General features: G+C 39.2%; 1 protein-coding gene across 12 annotated transcripts in view; it reads left to right on the top strand.

The window, feature by feature from the left end:
• Positions 1–319: 319 nt before the first annotated feature.
• The window catches only part of ZNF182 (zinc finger protein 182), a 32,111-nt gene continuing 12,915 nt past the window's right edge, over positions 320–19,515 (top strand). Inside the window, exons 1-6 of one of the 12 annotated variants that reach the window (NM_001046311.2) lie at positions 768–844; positions 1,057–1,239; positions 2,080–2,139; positions 16,852–16,984; positions 17,299–17,391; positions 19,079–19,159. In NM_001046311.2, the coding sequence (NP_001039776.1) occupies positions 2,125–2,139; positions 16,852–16,984; positions 17,299–17,391; positions 19,079–19,159 (322 nt within the window). In that variant the 5' untranslated portion in view covers positions 768–844; positions 1,057–1,239; positions 2,080–2,124. Of the gene's footprint in view, positions 845–1,056; positions 1,240–2,079; positions 2,140–16,851; positions 16,985–17,295; positions 17,392–19,078; positions 19,160–19,515 lie in introns of all 12 variants that reach the window. The other 11 variants (XM_059883457.1, XM_024988091.2, XM_059883456.1 and 8 more) reach the window with 11 other exon arrangements.

Raw genomic sequence — 19,515 nt, 5'->3', positions numbered from 1 at the left:
GCCTTTGCAACAGCCTCACCTTCCACCACAAAGCTCTTTGATTCAGATATTTGTGTGGCTGGCTCCTTTGATCAGCGTAACTGTAACCTCCGACAAAAGGAGATTGTCCCTGCCCATCCTGAGAAAACAGCCTCCCAGCCACTACTTAACACATCCCCTTCATCCCGGTGTGTGTTTATGTACTAGGTCGCCGTTTATTTATTCTTCAGCAGCTTGTTTGTCCGCACACCGTCCTTCAAACGCTAGACTGTAAACTCCCAGCCTTGGCCACTGGATGGAGCCAGCGACTTTTTCCTACCCTCAGCCTTTGTGCACGCAGAACAATTCTGCCACGCATCCCGAGTTCCTATTCAATTACACCTGCAAACCTGATGCTGCCCTCCAGGTTCAAGACATCAAATTCCCGCCTGCTAGCGTTTTCCTTAATTGGGCATTTCCCCTCCCGCAATAAGGAAACCGGTCTTTGGAGTCTTAGGAATGACGGCCTCTGTAGATCATAAACACCTGTTCTACACTGCGGCCCTAGAAGGGAGGAGAAGCGGTAGGCGCGGCCATCGCGACAGAGCAGTGACGTCACCGGAGCGGCCATTTTCTTCTGCGCCTGCGCCGCGGCCCCATTGCTTTCGCGTCCGGCCGGCGGGAGGGGGCCCCATGTTGACTATTGGCGGACGCGGGCTCAAAGGCCCCACTGAGAGTGCGCACACCCGGCCGCTGCAGCCCTTTGGGCTGCGGAGCCTGAGTTGGTCCCAAAGCGGAAGTGCTTCTCCGGCGCTAGTTCTCGTAACTGTCTCCTCTGCACCGAGCAGAAAATCTGTTGTCGAGAAAGAGGTTGAGGGAGCGAGTGGTAGGGATGATGGGCTGAGTGATGGGGAGTTCTGGGGAACGAATGAAGCGGGTTTGGGGGGGTCATTGACGTGGGAGGATGTGGGGTGAGTGAGTGATGGTGGACCAAGAGGTCAGCGAATGAGGATTTGTGGGCTCAGTTGTAGACAAAGTTATGGGGCTAGTCAGGGTTGAATGGGGCTTACTAAATGTTGACTTTTACACATTTTCTAGCACAGTGACCTGCGCTAAGGGTTTATACACATCCTCAAGCTTCTGCCTAGGTGCCCCTACCTCTCCTGCCCGTATCCCCTTTTCCGAGCCCCCTAGGTAGGGGCCTGTTTTGAATGCTCCACTTGAAGTGAATCTGCACCCGAGGGCTTCCTTCTGACTCCTGGGCGAGACGGCCCCAGTGAGGTGAGGAGAAGCAAGAAGAGGCACCTGAGTACTCACCCAATAAAGGGCCTCGCCCAGAGTTTGGGGCTTGGGAAGGTCGGGCAGGGACTGGTGGTATGGAATCTGGGGGATCTGGCTTAAAACGCATGGGAATAATAATTTTAAAGTTCAATTTCTTTTGGGGATTTAAAAGTAGGTAACATTTGCATTGTAGATTGATTAGCAATGAGAGGAGAAGAAAATAAAAAGGAACTAATTTTATGCCCCTATATTTATATTGTAATTCTTAGACATTTTGTAGTGTGTATAAGGTGTATGCATTTTTAAACATTTAACGCATGGGTTCCTGCAGTTCCATAACTTAGCTTTTTTTTCATTTAGAAGTTACTATGATTCAGCTTAAAAATTTATCGTATAACATTTAAAATACTTGTAATTTAGAAACGTACAGAAAAATAAACAGATAATAAGTGTACAGTTCCATACAAGATTATTTTTAATAGCTACATAGAATTTAATCCCTTATTATGGATTATAAATTTGGCATTGTTAAAAGTCAATGCTGAGATGAAGCTACACTTAAGGAGAAATTGCGATCCATTATTTATTTCATTAAGGAAAATACCTAGAAGTACAATTTCTGAGTCAGTACACAAGTATATCTACAGAAGAAAACTTTTGTTTTCGCATGAGAAAAAGACTCAAGAATACACAAGTGGTTGTTAAAACCACATGGTTTCCCAAACTTCCACAGAGCAGCCATGTGCCCAGCTGGTGTGAGGGGATTTCTAGGCAGATATTTCTGGGCACTGGAAGCCTGATGGGGTCTCTCATATGCTCTACACTTCTCCACTCTTCTAGCTCAGTCTTCACACATCTCTTGTTTTTTCCCAAGAAGAGGAGGGAATGGCCGAACCCCAGGTAAGGATGTTGTCTCTTCCTTTTATTTTACCATGGATGTGTTCAGCGATATAGGAATCTCAAACAGAAAATAGATTATTTATAAGTAAGTGTTAATACCAGGGAAGATGAGAGACAGCAAAGGCCAAATTAAAATGTAGACACATGACTTAGGGTGTAACAGACAGTTACACATTACAGTATTAGTCTGGCTCCATTTACTCTTCCAAGAGAACACATCAAGTCCTCAGGGAAGTAAAGTTTTCCTTCAGTTGCCTTTCAAGTCATTTCTTTGCTGAATCTTCCTTTAGGTGGTGGAGTTGTCTTCAATCACAGACTAATCTGCATTTCTCTAATGGCCAGTGATATTGAATATCTTTATATAGGCTTATTTACTTTTTGCATATCCTCTTTGGTGAAGTGTCTGATCAAGTCTTCTGCGCATTTTTAAATTGGATTGTTTTTCTCATGATTGCATTTTGAGAGTTCTTTGTATAGTCTGTGTACAAGTCCTTTGTCAGATACATGGTTTGTAAATATTTTCTCCAAGTGTGTGGCTTGTCTTTTAATCGTGTTGTTCACAGAGCAAGAATTTTTAATTTTGAAAATGTCCATTTTATGAACTATTTCCTTTATGGGTTGTGCTTTTGGTGTTGCAGGAAGGGGGACCCCTTCCAGGGCCCGAAACTGGGCTCTTGTCTAACACTCGGAAATGAATTGTCCAAGGAGACACATGTGCTGACAACGCAAGAGATTTTACTGGGAAAGGGCACCGGGTGGAGAGCAGTAGGGTAAAGGAACCCAGGAGAATATTCTGCTACATGGCTTGCAGTCTTGGGTTTTATGGTGATGGGATTTTATGGTTTCTGGGTTGTCTTTAACCAGTCATTCTGACTCAGAGTCCTTCCTGCTGATGCATGCCTTGTTCAGCCAACATGTATGCCAGAGAGGATTCTGGGAGATGGTCGGACATGTGGTGTCTCCTTTTGACCTTTCCTGAACTCTTCTGGTTGGTGGTGGCTTATTAGTTCCGTGTTCCTTAGCAGGACCTCTTGTGGTAAAACAGATCATGCAAATGGTTACTATGGTGCCTGGCCAGGGTGGGCAGTTTCAGTCAGTGTGCTTCGCCTAACAGTGTCAGGTCTAAGAAGTCTTTGCCTCACCCTAATTAAAATGGAAAAACTCTAGTCTTGTATCTCCTATGTAGAGAAAAGCTCAGTTCTTTCCTACTGTGTCACTCCCATAAGTTTTCCTTTACTCTCACAAATAACACTTCTGATACTTCTGGTCACCAAATGTGTGGTGGATTCCCCCCACAGCAAGCAAATCTCTGACACCAGCTGGGTGTTCTACAACTTAATACTGACACTGTCTACCTGGAGATTGTGTCAGATCCTATAGGTTAAGGGCTCAGTTCCACAAGACGGCCCCACCTCCCAACTTAAGATGCTGGTCAAAAGCCCAGTGCTTATCACCTGTGCTTCTGTACAACCAGCTATTGATCAGAGCTTCCAGTGACCCCCTCTTCGAGTTAGATTCATATGCTACAATGGCTCACAGAACTCAGGGAAACATGTTTCCCAGTTTATTAAAGGATATATTAAAGTATACAGATGAACATGCAGATGGAAGAGATATGTAAAGGCCAAGTATATGGGGAAGAGCTTCCACACCTTCTCTAGGTCCAGGTGTGTCACTCTCCTAACACCTCCATGTGTTTACAATTCAGAAGCTCTCAGAATCCAGTCCTTTTGGATTTTTATGCAGACAGGGAAGCCTGGCGTGCTGCAGTCCATGGGGTCACAAAGAGTTGGACACAACTGAGCAACTGAACTGAACTCTTTACATAGGCATGATTGGTTAACTCATTGGCCATTGGCTTTGTTGTTGTTATTTATTTAGCAATTGACTTTTGATTTAACCTCCAGTCCCTCTCCCCATCCCCAAGGTTAGGGGGTGGGAGTAAAACTTCCAGTCCTCTAGTCACGTGGACCCCCTCCTTAGGTGGGGTCCTAAAGTCATCTCATTAATATACCAAAAGACACTTTTATTGCTTTCCTTGCTTGAGATACTCCAAGGGTTTCAGGAGCTCTTTCTGCCAGAATTTGGGAGCTAAGACCAAAAATTAATTTCTTATTATGAGTCACAGTATCACATTATGTCATGAAGATTTTCTCCTATTGTTTATAATTTTAGGTTTACTCAAGATTTAGACTCAAGATCCATTTTGTGTTAATTTTTATGTAAGGCGTAAGGATTAGGTCATGGTTCATAATTTTGCAAATGGATTTCTATTTGTTCTAACCCCCATTTGTTGAAAGGACCATCTTTTCTCCATTGAATTGATTTTATGGTTTTGTCAAAAATCAGTTGCCCATATTTGTGGGATCTATCTCTGGACTGTCTTCTGTTCTATTGATCTGTGTATCTAATCCTCCGCCAGTACCACACTGTCTTCATTACTGCAGCTTTATGATAGATCTTGAAATCAAGTAGTATGATTTCTCCAACTTTATTCAACCTTTTCAACATTTTTTGGCTATTCTTGTGCCTTTGTCTTTATATGTACATTTCAGAATAATCTTGTTTACATGTCTAAAAATGATCTTGCTGGGATTCTGATAGGAATTGAGTTAAACCTATAGATCATTTTGGGGAGACTTGATGTCTTTATTATGTTGTGTCTTCCAGTCCATGAACACAGTATTTATTTATCTCTCCTTTTATTTATTTAGATATTCATTTACTGGCTCCATCAACATTTTATAATTTTCAGCATACAGATTCTGTGTATGTGTATCAGTCTGCTCAGGCTGTCATAGAATGCCACAGACTTGGTGGCTTAAACAACAGAAATTTATTTTTTCACAGTTCTGGAGGCTAGAAGTCCCAGATCAGAGTTGGTTTTGGTGAGGAAATTCTTCCTGGCTTATCGCCAGCTGCCTTCTCACTGTCCTCGCATAGTCTTTCCTTTGTGCATCTGCAGAGTGAGAGGAAGCTCTGGTGTTTCTTCCTGTTTTTAGGACACCAATCCTGTTGGATCAGGTCCCACTCTTATGACCTCATTTAACCTTAATTACCTTCTTAAAGCCCTGTCTCCAAATACAGTCACACTGGGGGTTTGGGCATTCAGCTTAAGAATTTTAGTGGAGACACAGTTCATTCCACAACAATATGGCATGCTTCATTTTTTAAGCCACTGTAAATGGTTTTGTTTTTAAAAGTTCAGTTTCAAGTATTCATTGCCAGTATATAGAAATATGATTGATTTTTTTGTTTGTTGACCTTTGCTATGGTCTGGATGTTTGTGTGCCCCCAAACTTCACATGTTGGAATCCTAATGCCCAAGGTCAGTGATGGTATTAGGAGGTGGGGCTCCCTCTTCTTTATTTATATCATTAATACAGAATTTTAATTTTTATGGATTTTAACTTTTTCAGTAGATTATAACCTATTATAATTGTCATTATTTATTTTGCTGCTCACTTGCCCCTGAGTTATCCAGGGGGATCCGCTAGCTGGCTTTTGTGTCCTTTTGTCACATCCTGATACTTTGCTGAGCGCTACCTTACTGCCGACATAATAAGATGTTCCAGTTTCCATCTTTTACTTTTCCTACCCGAGGCCTAGAATCAGCCATTTCTCCAAGCAGCACTGGTTCCTGTTAGTGAATAATTATATATAGAAATCAAAATCTGGATGGTAGGTATGCTCATTGCTGTTGGGGCATCATTACTTCTAGGTCTTTTCAGTGAACTGTGTTTCTGTATGTCTGTGTATACACACACATACATACATGCATAGCTTGAATTTATGCAATATCCCAGGAATCTTCCTAGACCTCTCTTACTCCATATTTGCATCTCCCTTCACCAACAGTGAGAGCACTGGCTCCTAGTGTCAATATATTGATTCATTTTCTTAGTCTTACAATATACAGAAGATAGACTCAGAATTCCTACACACCTGTGAAAAATCAACCTATTGAGTACAGTACACGAATTGTTTGCATGCCTTTTATACTGAGGATATGTAATCAAAGTACTCTGTTTAGAAGTTACATGAATTAATTTTTCCTTTTGATTTTTTTCCTATATAGTGTGGTTATGTTATTTATTTGGTATACAGTTAGGTTCATTTTCTCTCTCTGTATTCCATTTTGATTTTATTTCTTTACATCTTTGTTGATTTAACTTTATCCTTATCTTTATACTATATATAAAATGTTAATATGATTTGAAGACAGAATATATACACAGAATTGTCACCTCTTCCTGTACCTAATACCCAATTCTCATTCTACCTTGGAGATAACCAGTCTTGTTAGTTTCTGATTTATGCTTATAATGTTTCTTTTTAAAAGAAGCAGATAAAGGTATATTTTAAAAATTTCCCCTTTCAGTTCAGTTCAGTCCAGTCCTTCAGTTGGGTCTTACTCTTTGAGACCCCATGGACTGCAGCATGCCAGGTTTCCCTGTCCATCACCAACTCCCAGAGCTTACTCAAACTCATGTCCATTGAGTCAGTGATGCCATCCAACCATCTCATTCTCTGTCGTCCCCTTCTCCTCCCACCTTCATTCTTTCCCAGCATCAGGGTTTTTAAAAAGTGAGTCAGTTCTTTGCATCAGGTGGCCAAAGTATTGGAGTTTCAGCTTCAGCATCAGTCCTTCCAGGGAACATTCAGGATTGATCTCCTTCAGAGTGGACTGGTTGGGTCTCCTTGCAGTCCAAGGGACTCTCAAGAGTCTTCTCCAACACCACAGTTCAAAAAAGCCTCAATTCTTAGGCAATCAGCTTTCTTTCTAGTCCAACTCTCACATCCATACATGACTACTGGAAAAACCATAGCCTTGACTAGATGGAGCTTTGTTGGCAAAGTAATGTCTCTGCTTTTTAATATGCTGTCTAGGTTTATCATAGCTTTTCTTCCAAGGAGCAAGTATCTTTTAATTTCATGACTGCAATCACCATCTGCAGTGATTTTGGAGCCCCTCCCCCAAATAAAGTCTGTCACTGTTTCCATTGTTTCCCCACCTGTTTGCCATGAAGTGATTGGACCAGATGCCATGATCTTAGTTTTCTGAATGTTGAGTTTTAAGCCAACTTTTTCACTCTCCTCTTTCACTTTCATCAAGAGATTCTTCAGTTCTTCTTCACTTTCTGCTATAAGGGTGGTGTCATCTGCATATCTGAGGTTACTGATATTTCTCCCAGCAATCTTGATTCCAGCTTGTGCTTCATCCCACCTGGCACTTTACATGATGTACTCATGTGATGATTTCCCCTTTCATATTACTCAAAAAGGTAGTATACTTTATTTATAGACTCTTTTGCACTTGCTTTTTTCCCTTAACAATATATCCTGGAAGTTGCTCCATGTATGTTTACAAATATTGTCCTCATTCATTTTAATTGAGATATGATTGACATATACATTCGTTTTAGATGTACAACATGATTCAGTACTTGTGTATATTCCAAAATGATCACCACAGTAAGTCTAGTTAACAGTCATCACCATGGTTACTCATTTTTTTCTTAGGATGAAAACTTTCAAGATTTCTTCTGTTAGCAACTTTTAAATATACAATACAGTATTATTAACTGTAGTCAGCATGTTGTGCCTTACATCCCCAGGAGTTACTTACAGATATTTTATACTGGAAGTTTGTACCTTTTGACCACCTTTACCAATTTTGTATATCCCCACCCATCACCACCTGCGTCTTGTAACTACCAATCTGTTTTTTGTGTCTATGAGGGCTCTTTTGTTTGTTTGGATTCCATATACAAGTGAGATCATATGGTATTAACTTTCTCTGACTTATTTCACTTAGTATAATGCCCTAAAGATCCATCCATGTTGTCACAAATGGCAAGAGCTCCTTCTTTTTTATGGCTGAATAGCATTCCATTTGTGTATGTGTGGCTATCACATTTTTCTGTGTCCATTCATCCTTCAGTGGACTCTTCAGGTAAAGTCCATATCTTGGTTATTGTAAATAATGCTGCTGTGAACATGGAGGTGCATACATCTCCAGTCAGCGTTTTTGTTTCCTTTGAATAAATAGCCAGGAAAGGAATGGATGGATCATATGATAATTCTATTTTTAATTTTTTGAGGGACTCCCATACTATTTTACATAATTGCTACACCAATTTTCGTTCTCACTAACACTGCATAAGGATTCCCTTTTCTCCACATCCTAGCTAACACTTGCTATTGCTTATCTTTTAGGTAATAGCCATTCTGACAGGTGTGAAGTGATAGCTTATTGTGGTTTTGATTTGCATTTCTCTGATGATTAGCGATGTTGAGCATTTTTTCATGTGCCTGTTGGCCATCTGAATGTATTCTTTGGAAAAATGTCTCTTCAGATCCTCTGCTTATTTTTGTTTTGATTTAAAAAAATATTTATGACTGGGTCTTTATTGCTGCACCTGGGCTTTCTCCAGTTTTGGCCAGTGAGGGCCACTCTCTAGTTGTGATGCGTGGGCTTCTCATTGCAGTGCCTTTTCTTGTTGTAGAGCAGGGGCTTTAGAGCAAGGGCTCAGTAATTGCGGGGCATGGGCTTAGTTGCTCCACAGCATGTGGAATCTTCCCAGACCAGAATCGAACACATGTTCCCGGCATTGGCAGGCAGACCTAACCCCTGGACCACCAGGGAAAACTCCCTGCTTATTTTTTAATTGTTTTTTTTTTTTTTTTTTTTTTGATACTGGGTTTATTGTTGATACTGAATTGTGAGTTTTTTATATATTTTCAATATTAACCCCTTATAATTTATATGATTTGCAGATGTTTTTCCTGTTTGGTAGGTTGTTTTTTCATGTTCTTGATGGATTCCTTTGCTGTATGGAAGTGCTTTATTTTTATGTAGTCCTATTTGTTGAATTTTGCTTTTGTTGCCTTTGCTTTTTGGTGTTAATCATTAAACCAATGATTTTTCATTAACCAAAAAAAACCTATGTTTTATTCTAGGAATTTTATGGTTTTGGGTCCCATATTCAAGTCTTTAAACCATTTTGAGTTAATTTTTGCATGTAGTATAAGATAGTGTTCCAGTTTCATTCTTTTGCATGTAGCTGTCCAATTTTCCCAACAGAATTTATTTTAGAATTTATTGAAGAGGCTATCTTTTCCACATTGTATATTCTTGGCTCCTTTGTCATAAGTTAATTGACCATATATGCACGGGTTTATTTCTGGGCCTTCTGTTCCATTGATCTGTGTGTCTGTTTTTATCCAAGTATTCTGATTACTATTTTGATTCAATCAAATCAAGCTATTTTGATTACTATAGCTTTGAATACAGTTTGTAATTACAGAGTGTGATTCCTGCAGGTTTGTTGTTCTTTCTCAGGATTGCTTTATCTATTCAGGTCTTTTGTGACTTTATATGAACATTAGGATTGTTCTATTTCTGTTTCATTCATTTTTTCGGCTGCATAGTATTCCATTAGTGGATGCACCAGTTTGTTCAATCATTCTCCTATGTACGTGTGAATTTTGGTTGTTTCCAGTATTTTGCAATTAAGAATAATGCTGAGGACTTCCCCAGTGATCCAGTGGCTAAGATTCTGCACTCCAAGTGCGGGGGGCCCTGGATTGATCCGTGGTCAGAGAACTAGATCCCACATGCCACAACTAAGACCTGGCACAGCCAAATAAATAAATAAACAAAAATTTAAAAAGAATAATGCTGAAATGAAATGTATTATGCATCAGTTGTTTCCTTTTTGTTCAGGTATATCTTCTATATAAATTTCTATAGGTGGCATTGCTGATCAAAGGGTAAATAGAAATGATTAGATATTGCTAAATTCCCTTCTATATGAGTTATACTGTTTTATATTCCTACCAACAATGTATGATAGTGCCTTGTTTCTCTGTGACTGTACCAATAGAGTATGTTGTCTGGCTTTTAAATTTTTTCCAATCTGCTAGGTAAGAAATGGTATCTATATTTAGTTTTAATTGCCATTTCTGTTATTATGAGTAAAGTTGAATATAATTTCATATATTTAAGAGATATTTTTATTTCTCTTGTTAATTGTCTTATGTTTTTTGCCTGATTTTCTGTCAGGTATTTGTCCTTTTTTCCCTCTTGATTTTCAAGAGTTCTTTATATGTTAAGGATATTAATCTTTATCTGTGATATGTTTTACCAGTCTTTATTTGTGATATATATTGCAACAAATTTCACCCCTGCTTTTTCCTTGGACTTACCAAAGTGTTTTTATATTGTATTTTGTGGTTATGTTTATTAATATTTTATTATATCTGGATTTTTATTCATAGTTAGAAAGTCTTTCCCTACCCCTGGTGGCTCAGCAGTAAAGAATCCTCCTGCAGTGCAGGAGACTTGCAGGAGATGTGGGTTTGATCCCCTGGAGAAGGAAATGGCAACCCACTTCAGTATCCTTGCCTGGAAATCCCCATGGACAGAGGAGCCTGGCAGGCTACAGTCCATGGGGTCGCAAAGAGTCGGACACCACTGAGTGAGTGAACAACAACAGCATCCAGGTTATATGGACATTCACCCATGCTTTCTTCCAGTACTTTGTTTAGTTTCATTTTTTTTTACATTTAGGCCTCTGATCCATTTGGTGTTTATACCTTACGCAATGAGGTGTGGATCCAATCTAGTCTTTCCAAAATGGCTTTCGAGTTAATTCAGCATCATTTATTAAAAAGTGGGTCTTTCGAACCCTGTCCTTTGATAGAATGCCTGTATCAAAATATGTTTTGGTATCTGGTAGGGCTGCTTTCCTCCCTGACAGTTTTTCTTTTTTTTTTAAATTTTATTTTATTTTTAAATTTTACAATATTGTATTGGTTTTGCCAAATCTGACAGTTTTTCTTTTCCAGAAATTTTCTAGCTATTCTTGCATATTTATTTTTTGGTATGATCTTTAGTACTACCTTGTTTAGTACCATTAAGAAGCTTGTGTTTTAAATTGGGATCACATTAAATTTATAAATTAACTTAGGGATAACTGCATATTTGTGACTTTGTGTCATTCTATCTATGAAGAGTTTGACAACTCTGAAGTTAGAGAAAACTGTCCTGATAAGAGACCACCCTCATTTCTGACACCACTTGCAAGTTTGGGGGTCCCCAAGGTCACTCTTAGGTTTGACAGTTCACTGGAGAAAGTCAGAGAACTCACTGAAAGCAGTAATACTCATGGCTATGGCTTGTTACAGGGAGAGGACACAGATTGGAACCTACCAAAGAGAGAAGTATATAGGGCAGATCCCCAGGAAGTACCAAACATGGAGCTTCCATTTTTATCTCCCCATGAGGTCAAGATGCATGACTTTGTGTAATTGGTATTGATGTGTGGTAGTACATGTGGAATTCTGTCAACCAGAGAAGCTCTTGTGAGCCTCAGTGTTCAGAGTTTTTAACTGGGCTTCATTTTATAGGCATGGTTGTCCATGTGGCTGCTCTTTCTCTCCAGCCCCTCTGGGAGTGACTCAAAGCCCCCACCTTAAATCACGTGGTTGATCTTTGTGGTATAGCCAGCCCCAACCCTAAATCACATCATTACATTATCCATGGTGATCCAAGGCCCCTATGCAAAACATACATTCTGTCCTTCCTTCCAGTCCAGTCCATCCCTCTAGTCCAGTCCATCCCTCTGTCCATCCTTTATTTTCTTCCATTCCAGTTTGCCTTTGCTTCTTCCTTCCATTCCTGCCTTCCATTCTAATCCTTCCTTCATTCCTTCCCTCCTTCCTATCTTATCTATCAGTTTTTATCTTTGGTTATTTTAAGGAAATTATCATTTATTCTAATCTATAGTTTATGTTTATCAGGATTGGATATTGAATTCTGTTTCAATATTTTTGTATCAGCATTTCTTATATTAGTTATATTCATATAAGTTTTTTCTTTAGGTCTGTTTAATGGTGATTTATGTTAATGAATATTCTAATATTGAACTATCATCGTATGGCTGGAATAAATCTTAATTGGTCACGATGTATTATTGTCTTAATGTGGATCTATTGTTTGCTTATGCAGCTGACTTTTGAACAACGTGGGTTTGAACTGTTCGGGTCCATTTACATGTGGATTTTTTCAACAGTGAGTACTACAGTACTACACAGTCCTGTGGACTTGGTTGAATCCACAAATGTGGAATAACCTCTGATATGGAGGGCCAATATAAGTTATACAGGGATTAACCCTCAGTTGTTCAAGGATCAACTGTATTTTATTTAGGATTTTTACACTGTTGTTCATAAGTGAGATTAGTCTGCATTTTTCTATTTTGTACAATCTTAAATGAGTTTATGTGTCAATTTTATATTCAATTCATGTAAGAATTTGGAAGCTTTTCAGTTTTCTATGCTCATGAAGAATTAGAGCAGTTAGTCTTCTCATGTCTTTTGTGAGCGTAAGTCCTATTCTGTGCATGTATGTGGCTTTCTACCTTTCCCTGTATGTGGGTATTTTTGAATATCCTAACTTGCCACAGAATCTCAGGCCTTAGGCAGTCTGTTGTCTGTCTGGACTGTAATCTTTGGCCCCAGGCATCTGTGGGTTGTTAGTTTGCCCTGCAGTCTTTTAGAGCAATGCCTACTGCTTTTTGGCCTGAGTTCTGAATTAGGCGAAACAGAGAAGAACACCTCACATCAGTCTTTCTGGTTAAGGCTCTGAGTTTTCATTGCTGAGGGCCCAGGGTTCAATGCCATGGCCTGGAACTAAGATCCTGGAAGCCACATCAGTTCAGTTGAGTCGCTCAGTCGTGTCCGACTCTTTGTGACCGCATGAATCGCAGCACACCAGGCCTCCCTGTCCATCACCAACTCCCGGAGTTCACTCAAACTCACGTCCATTGAGTTGGTGATGCCATCCAGCCATCTCATCCTCTGTCATCCCCTTCTCCTCCTGCCCCCAATCCCTCCCAGCATCAGGGTCTTTTCCAATGAGTCAGCTCTTCGCATGAGGTGGCCAAAGTACTGGAGTTTCAGCTTTAGCATTCTTCCAAAGAACACTCAGGGCTGATCTCCTTTAGAATGGACTGGTTGGATCTCCTTGCAGTCCAAGGGACTCTCAGGAGTCTTCTCCAACACCACAGTTCAAAAGCATCAATTCTTCGGAAGCCACATAGTGTGGCCAAAAAAAAAAAAAAAAAAAATCACCTTATGTCTATGCAAGGATAGAACAATATCTATATATATATACTATTTTTTCAAGACTTTTTCTATATTTCTAGGGGACACAGTTTATCTGTAAGTTTTTCAAATTGTTGCAAATCTCCAAAATTTTTCATATATATTTAATTGAAAAAAATCTGCATATAAGTGGACCTGTGTAGTTCAAACCTGTGTTGTTCAAGGGTCAACTATATTTCCCCTTTGTAGTTCACCCCTTGCCACACTCTGGCCCCTAGTAATCACTGATATATTTTTGGTCTCTATAGTTTTGCCTTTCCCATGTTATAGAAATGAAATCATATAGTATGCTTAGATGGTGAAGAATCTGCCTGCAATGCAGGAGACCTGGGTTCAATCCCCAGGTCGGGAAGATCTCACGGAGAAGGGAATGGCAACCCACTCCAGTACTCTTGCCTGAAGAATCCCGTGGACAGAGGAACCTCATAGGCTACAGTCCATGGGGTCACCAAGAGTCGGATACGACTGAGCAACTAACACTACTACTACTATATAGTACGTGGCTTTTTGGGTCTGGCTACTTTCACTTAGCATAATACATTTGAGGTTCACCCATGTTTTTGCATGTATCATTAGTTCTTTCATTTTTATTGTTGAGTTGGATTACATTGTGTGTATTACAGTTTATTCCTTCACAGGTTGAATAACATTTGAGTTATTTACATATTTTGGTGATTACAAATATAGCTGCTTTATAAATGTTCATGTACAGGATTTGGGATTTACATAAGTTTTCATTTCACTTGGGTAAATATACCTGTGAGTTGGATTGCAGATACTATGGAAGTATATACTTAACTTCATAAGGAACTGCAAAACTGTTTTCCAAAGTGTCTGTGCCACTTTGCATTTCTATCTATGATAAATGAGACTTTGTTTATTCCACAGCATCACCAGCACTTGCCATTGTCATGTTTTTTCCCATTCTAATATGTATGTAGTGGTAGCTCATTGTGGTTTTGATTTGGTTTCCTCATGGCTAATGATGTTGAGCATCTTGGTATGTGCTTATTTGCCATTTAACTTTGATAAAGTATGTCTCTTTGCTTTTTAAGTTTTGAGAGTTCTAGTTCTTATGTATTCTCAATACAACTTCTTTGTCAGATATACAATTTGTAAATATTTTCTCCCATTCTATGGGTTTTTATTCTTTTAACAGTGTCTTGAGTTTTGGTGTCACATCAGAGAAATACTTGGCAAATCTAAGGTTAAAAAGATTTTCTCCTATATTTTGTTCTAAAAATTTTGTAGGTTTAGATTTTACATTTAGGTTTGTGATCCATTTTGAGTTAATTTTTATATATGTTGGAGGTATGGTTGAAGTTTTTTTTTTTTTTTTTTTTGCATATGGATAGTCAGTTGTTCCAATACCATTTATTGAAATTGGAACTCCCATTTTCCATTGAAGTGTCTTTGCACTTGTCAAAAATAATTTTAAGTGTAAAGGTATAAAATACATTTAATTATAACATACATGAAGTATGGTTTATAAGTGTACAGCTTGATGAATTATGACAAAGTGAACACCCTGTGGAGCCACTCCTGGAAACAAGGTCAAGATTAGGACATAATCAGGACCTCCAAATCCCCCTTCATGCCCTCTTCCAATCAATACCAGCCCCAAAGGAAACCACTGTCCTAACTTCTAACAGCATGGATTAGGCCTGCCTGTTCTCTTCCTGCATATAAACAGAATTATGCAGTATGTGCTCTTCTGTGTTTGGATTCTTTTGCTCATTAGTACATCTGTGACATTCATCTGTGTTGGATATGCAGTTGTAGTTGATTCCTTTTTGTTACCACATAGTATTCCTTTGAAAGATTGTGCCACAATTGGCCCATTATTGCTGAGGGACATTTGGGTTTTCCCCACAACTTAGCATTAGAAATAGTCCTCCTGTGAACATCCTTGTACTTGTTTTCTAGAGTACATGTGCCTGATTTTCTCTAAGGTGTGTACCTAGGAGTAGAATTGCTGGATCATAGTATTTGCAGTCATTGACTTTAGTAAACAATGCAAACTTTTTCCCCAAGCAGTTATACCAGTTTTTATATTCCTGTTAACAGTGTGTGAGAGTTCCCATGTCCACACAGTTTCATGGCATTTTAATCATGTAATTATAATGTTTCTGGTGAGTGCCAAGTAGTGTCTCAGTGGGGCTTAAATTTTCATTTACCTGAGTGCTAATGGGGTTAAGTACATTTTCTTATGTTCACAGAACATATGTCCATATGTTTTTCATTTTAGTATTCACATCTCGTCTGTTTTTCTGTGCTGATTGTGTTTCTTTTGATTTGTAGGAGTTATTTTATATGTTCCAGATAAGAACCCTTTATCACTTATGAAAGCTGAAGATAATCTCCCCATCAATACTTACCTTTTTATTGCTGTATTTTTTTCTAACAGTACTGTATATTCTTTTTTGAAAATTTTTGGTATGCATTTTAAAATTGTTATTTCTTTTTGGCTGTGCTGGCTCTTTGTTGCTACCCACGGGCTTTCTCTAGTTGCCATGCATGGGCTTCTCGTTGTGGTAGCTTCTCTTGCTGCAGAGCATGGACTCTAGGTATGCAGGCTTCAGTAGTTGTAGCAGGTGGACTCTAGTTGTGATGCACAGGCTTAGTTGCCCTGTGGCATGTGGAATCTTCCTGGACAAGGGATTGAACTATATGGATCTTTGTTGGCAAAATGATGCCTATGCTTTCTAATACACTGTCTAGGTTTGTCATAGCTTTTGTTCCAAAGAGCAAGCTTCTTTTAGTTTCGTGGCTACAGTCACCGTCTGCAGTGATTTTGGAGGCCAAGAAAATAAAATCTGTTACTGTTTCCAACTTTTTCCTCCATCTATTTGTCATGAAATGATAGGACTGGATGCCATGATCTTCATTTATTGAACATTGAGTTTTAAGCCAGCTTTTTCACTCTGCTCTTTCACCCTCATCAAGAGGCTCTTTATTTTTAGTTCCTCTTCTCTTACTGCTGTATTTTTAATCTTGTAACGTATATCTTTTCCTTTATGAGTAGTGCTGTTCATGTCTTTGTTTTTGATTTTCCCTACCCTAAGCTTACAAAAACATTTTCCTATAGTATTCTCCAGATACTTCATTGTGTTACCTCTCATATTAGATTTACAATTTACCTGTAGCTGATTTTTGTGTATGGTGAGAGTTAGGGGTTAAATGTAATTTTTTTTGGTCCAGTAACCCATCTATATTTATTTGAAAATATCATCCTCTCCTCACTATTTTGAAGTTTCAACTTTATCATTACTCAGGTGTCCCTACACATTTGGATTATCTTTTTAGTTCTACTGGACTACTTGTCCATCCTAATACCACATTGTCTTAAATATTCTATTATTTAGTATAATAGTTTCTCAACCATGACTTGTGATTTTTCCCTCCACCAAGTAGGTCAATAACTTGACAGACATCCTGTATTGTCATCATCATGAACTGGGAACCCAAACAGAAGTTCCCTTATATTTATCCCATCCTTATCATTCAGTGGTCAGCATTTTCAAATAAAAGAATATACAGTTACAGGGACTCATGACATTTGAGGATGTGGCTGTGGATTTTACCCAGGAGGAGTGGCAGTACCTGAACCCTCCACAGAGGACCCTGTACAGAGACGTGATGCTGGAGACCTACAGCAACCTGGTCTCTGTAGGTAAGAATGGCTTCCTAAGGTAATTTTGCTATTTATGATTACTCTGTCCAACAAGAATGCCATTTCCTTTCTCAAGTTGGAAACTTGTTAGGCCTCTGAACTATAGAAGAGTTTGACATTAAATTCCAAGGATCAGAGTTCCTTTCCCCTCTTTGCTTTCCTGACAAGGTGTTTGGGAACTCAAAATCCAGGTGAATTGGTTTGACTACCATTGTGTCAAGTAATACATCCCTTGTACTGCCCCACACTCCACCTTCCTTTTTCTCAGAATTTCTGAAGACCAAGGAGGTATTACTTTCATTTCTCATTAGCAGGGCATCATGTTACCAAACCAGATCTTATCCTCAAATTGGAGGTGGAAGAGAAATGCCTGCCAGAAGGAAAAATTCCAATTTGGAGCTTTCCAGGTAAGTGGCATTGACCTGGCTATGGGGGCAGGAGATTCCAGCTTGTCAGTCAGAGGTGCTGCTGCTGCTGCTACTGCTAAGTCGCTTCAGTCGTGTCCGACTCTTAGCGACCCCATGGACTGCAGCCTACCAGGCTCCGCCGTCCATGGGATTTTCCAGGCAAGAGTATTGGAGTGGGGTGCCATTGCCTTCTCCAGAAGTCAGGGGTGAGGGTCTGTGAAATGACTTTCAGGAATATCTCAGGGATGGTTTATGGAGGACAGGGATATCAACACCTAAGACTAACACCTTCTCCCCTGTTCTACACCCACCAGGCCACTCTCCTTAAGTTGGTGCTCACCCATAAGTTTCTGCACAGTCCCATTTCCCTGTAATACAGGTGTCTTATAAGTGCCAGCCCCCTGGCCCCAAGCCCTGCCTCTTCTGTTGTTCTCATTTCCCACTGCTCATCAGAAGCCAGGCCCACATTAGTCACAGGCCTAGGCACTAGTGGTCTAATTCTGGATGGATTACCTGATTCTATCCAGTTTAGATATTCCTATCAGATTCGGTCTCCTAAAGCATCTTGATTCTCTTTTAAAATATCTTTATTAAGATATAATACACATACAACAAAATTCATGCTTTTGAAGTGAAACTCAAAAACTCAGTGATTTTTAGTATGTTCACAGAATATTCTATCTAACCCCACTGTCTACTTCTAGAACATTATTATCACCCCTCAAAGAAACTCCTAACCCTTATCAGTCACCCTCCAATCCCCCAGCCCCCATCCCCTGGCAAGCACTAATCTACTTTCTATCTCTAGTTTTGCCTATTCTGGACATTTCATATAAATAGAACCATACAAAATGTGGAATTTTATGTCCAGTTTCTTTCATTTGTATGTTTCAAGGTTCATTTATATTGTAGTATGTGTCATCCCTTTTTATGGTGGAATGATATTTAATTGTATGGATATTCCACATTTTGTTTATCCATTCATCTGTTGATGGGCATTTAGGTTATTTTCACTTTTTCTGTTTTAAATATAATGCTGTTATGAATATTCATGCAGAAGTTTTGAAATGTACATTTTCATTTTTTGTGAGTACATACATAGTAGAATTGTTAGACTGTGTGATAACTATTTAACATTTTGTGGAACTGCCCAACTCTGAACATCCTGTTCCTCAAAAATTTTTTACCCAGTGGTTTTAATGTTCACTGATGATTCTTGCCTGAATCAATTACAGTAAGTCCCCTACATATGAACAGGTTCCTTTCTGAGAGTGCATTTGTAAGTCCAATTTGTTCATAAGTCCAACAAAGTTAGCCTCGGTACCCAACTAACACAATCAGCTATATGGTACTACTCTGACTTACGTGAATGGACATGTGAATGCACATTTGCATCTTTTAAAAGTTCGAGACTTGAAGGTTCATATGTAGGGTGCTTACTGTATTACTAAGATGGTTGGAAAAACTATGCATTTTCTATCATTTGTTCTAAATTTGTAAGTTGGCACTTTTAAGGACTTTCCTTCTTTGTTGATTAGCTGGAATACTTCCATAAAGAGGGATTGCCCTCCATCTGTTACAGTTGACCCTTGAACAACATGGGTTTGAAGCATGCAGTTCCACTTTTATGCCTTTTTCAATGCTAATAATACCGTGCTAGACAATCTATGGTTGATTGAATCCACAGATATGGGACCACAGACTTGGAGGAGGAACTGCCTGTATGGAGGGCCAATAAGTTACAATTGGATTTTCAACTGTGCAGAGGGTCAGTGCCCCCAACCCCTGTGTTGTTCAAGGGTCAATTGTATTTGATTATATATGAGTTACATATATTTTTCCATTTATTTACCAGTTTTCAAAATGAGTTGGTTTTGTTGCATCATTCAAAGGTGCCTAATACGTCTTTTTTGAGTATCATTTATGGACTTATGGATTTAAGCACTTTTATGTTTTCATCCATTGCCTTATTATAAATCAAACTGCTCCATCTCTGGCCAGTGGATTTCCCTTTAAGTTGGGTCCTGAGTCTTTGGTAGCTTTCTTGCTTTCTGTTACAAGATATTCCAGGCTTATATTATGTATTTCCTGTACCTGCCCTGCAGCCATTTCTCCAAGGAGCTT

The sequence above is a fragment of the Bos taurus genome, chromosome X, assembly GCF_002263795.3.
Source record: "Bos taurus isolate L1 Dominette 01449 registration number 42190680 breed Hereford chromosome X, ARS-UCD2.0, whole genome shotgun sequence".
In the NCBI taxonomy this organism is placed as follows: domain Eukaryota; kingdom Metazoa; phylum Chordata; class Mammalia; order Artiodactyla; family Bovidae; genus Bos; species Bos taurus.
This window is presented reverse-complemented; position numbering and strand designations above follow the sequence as displayed.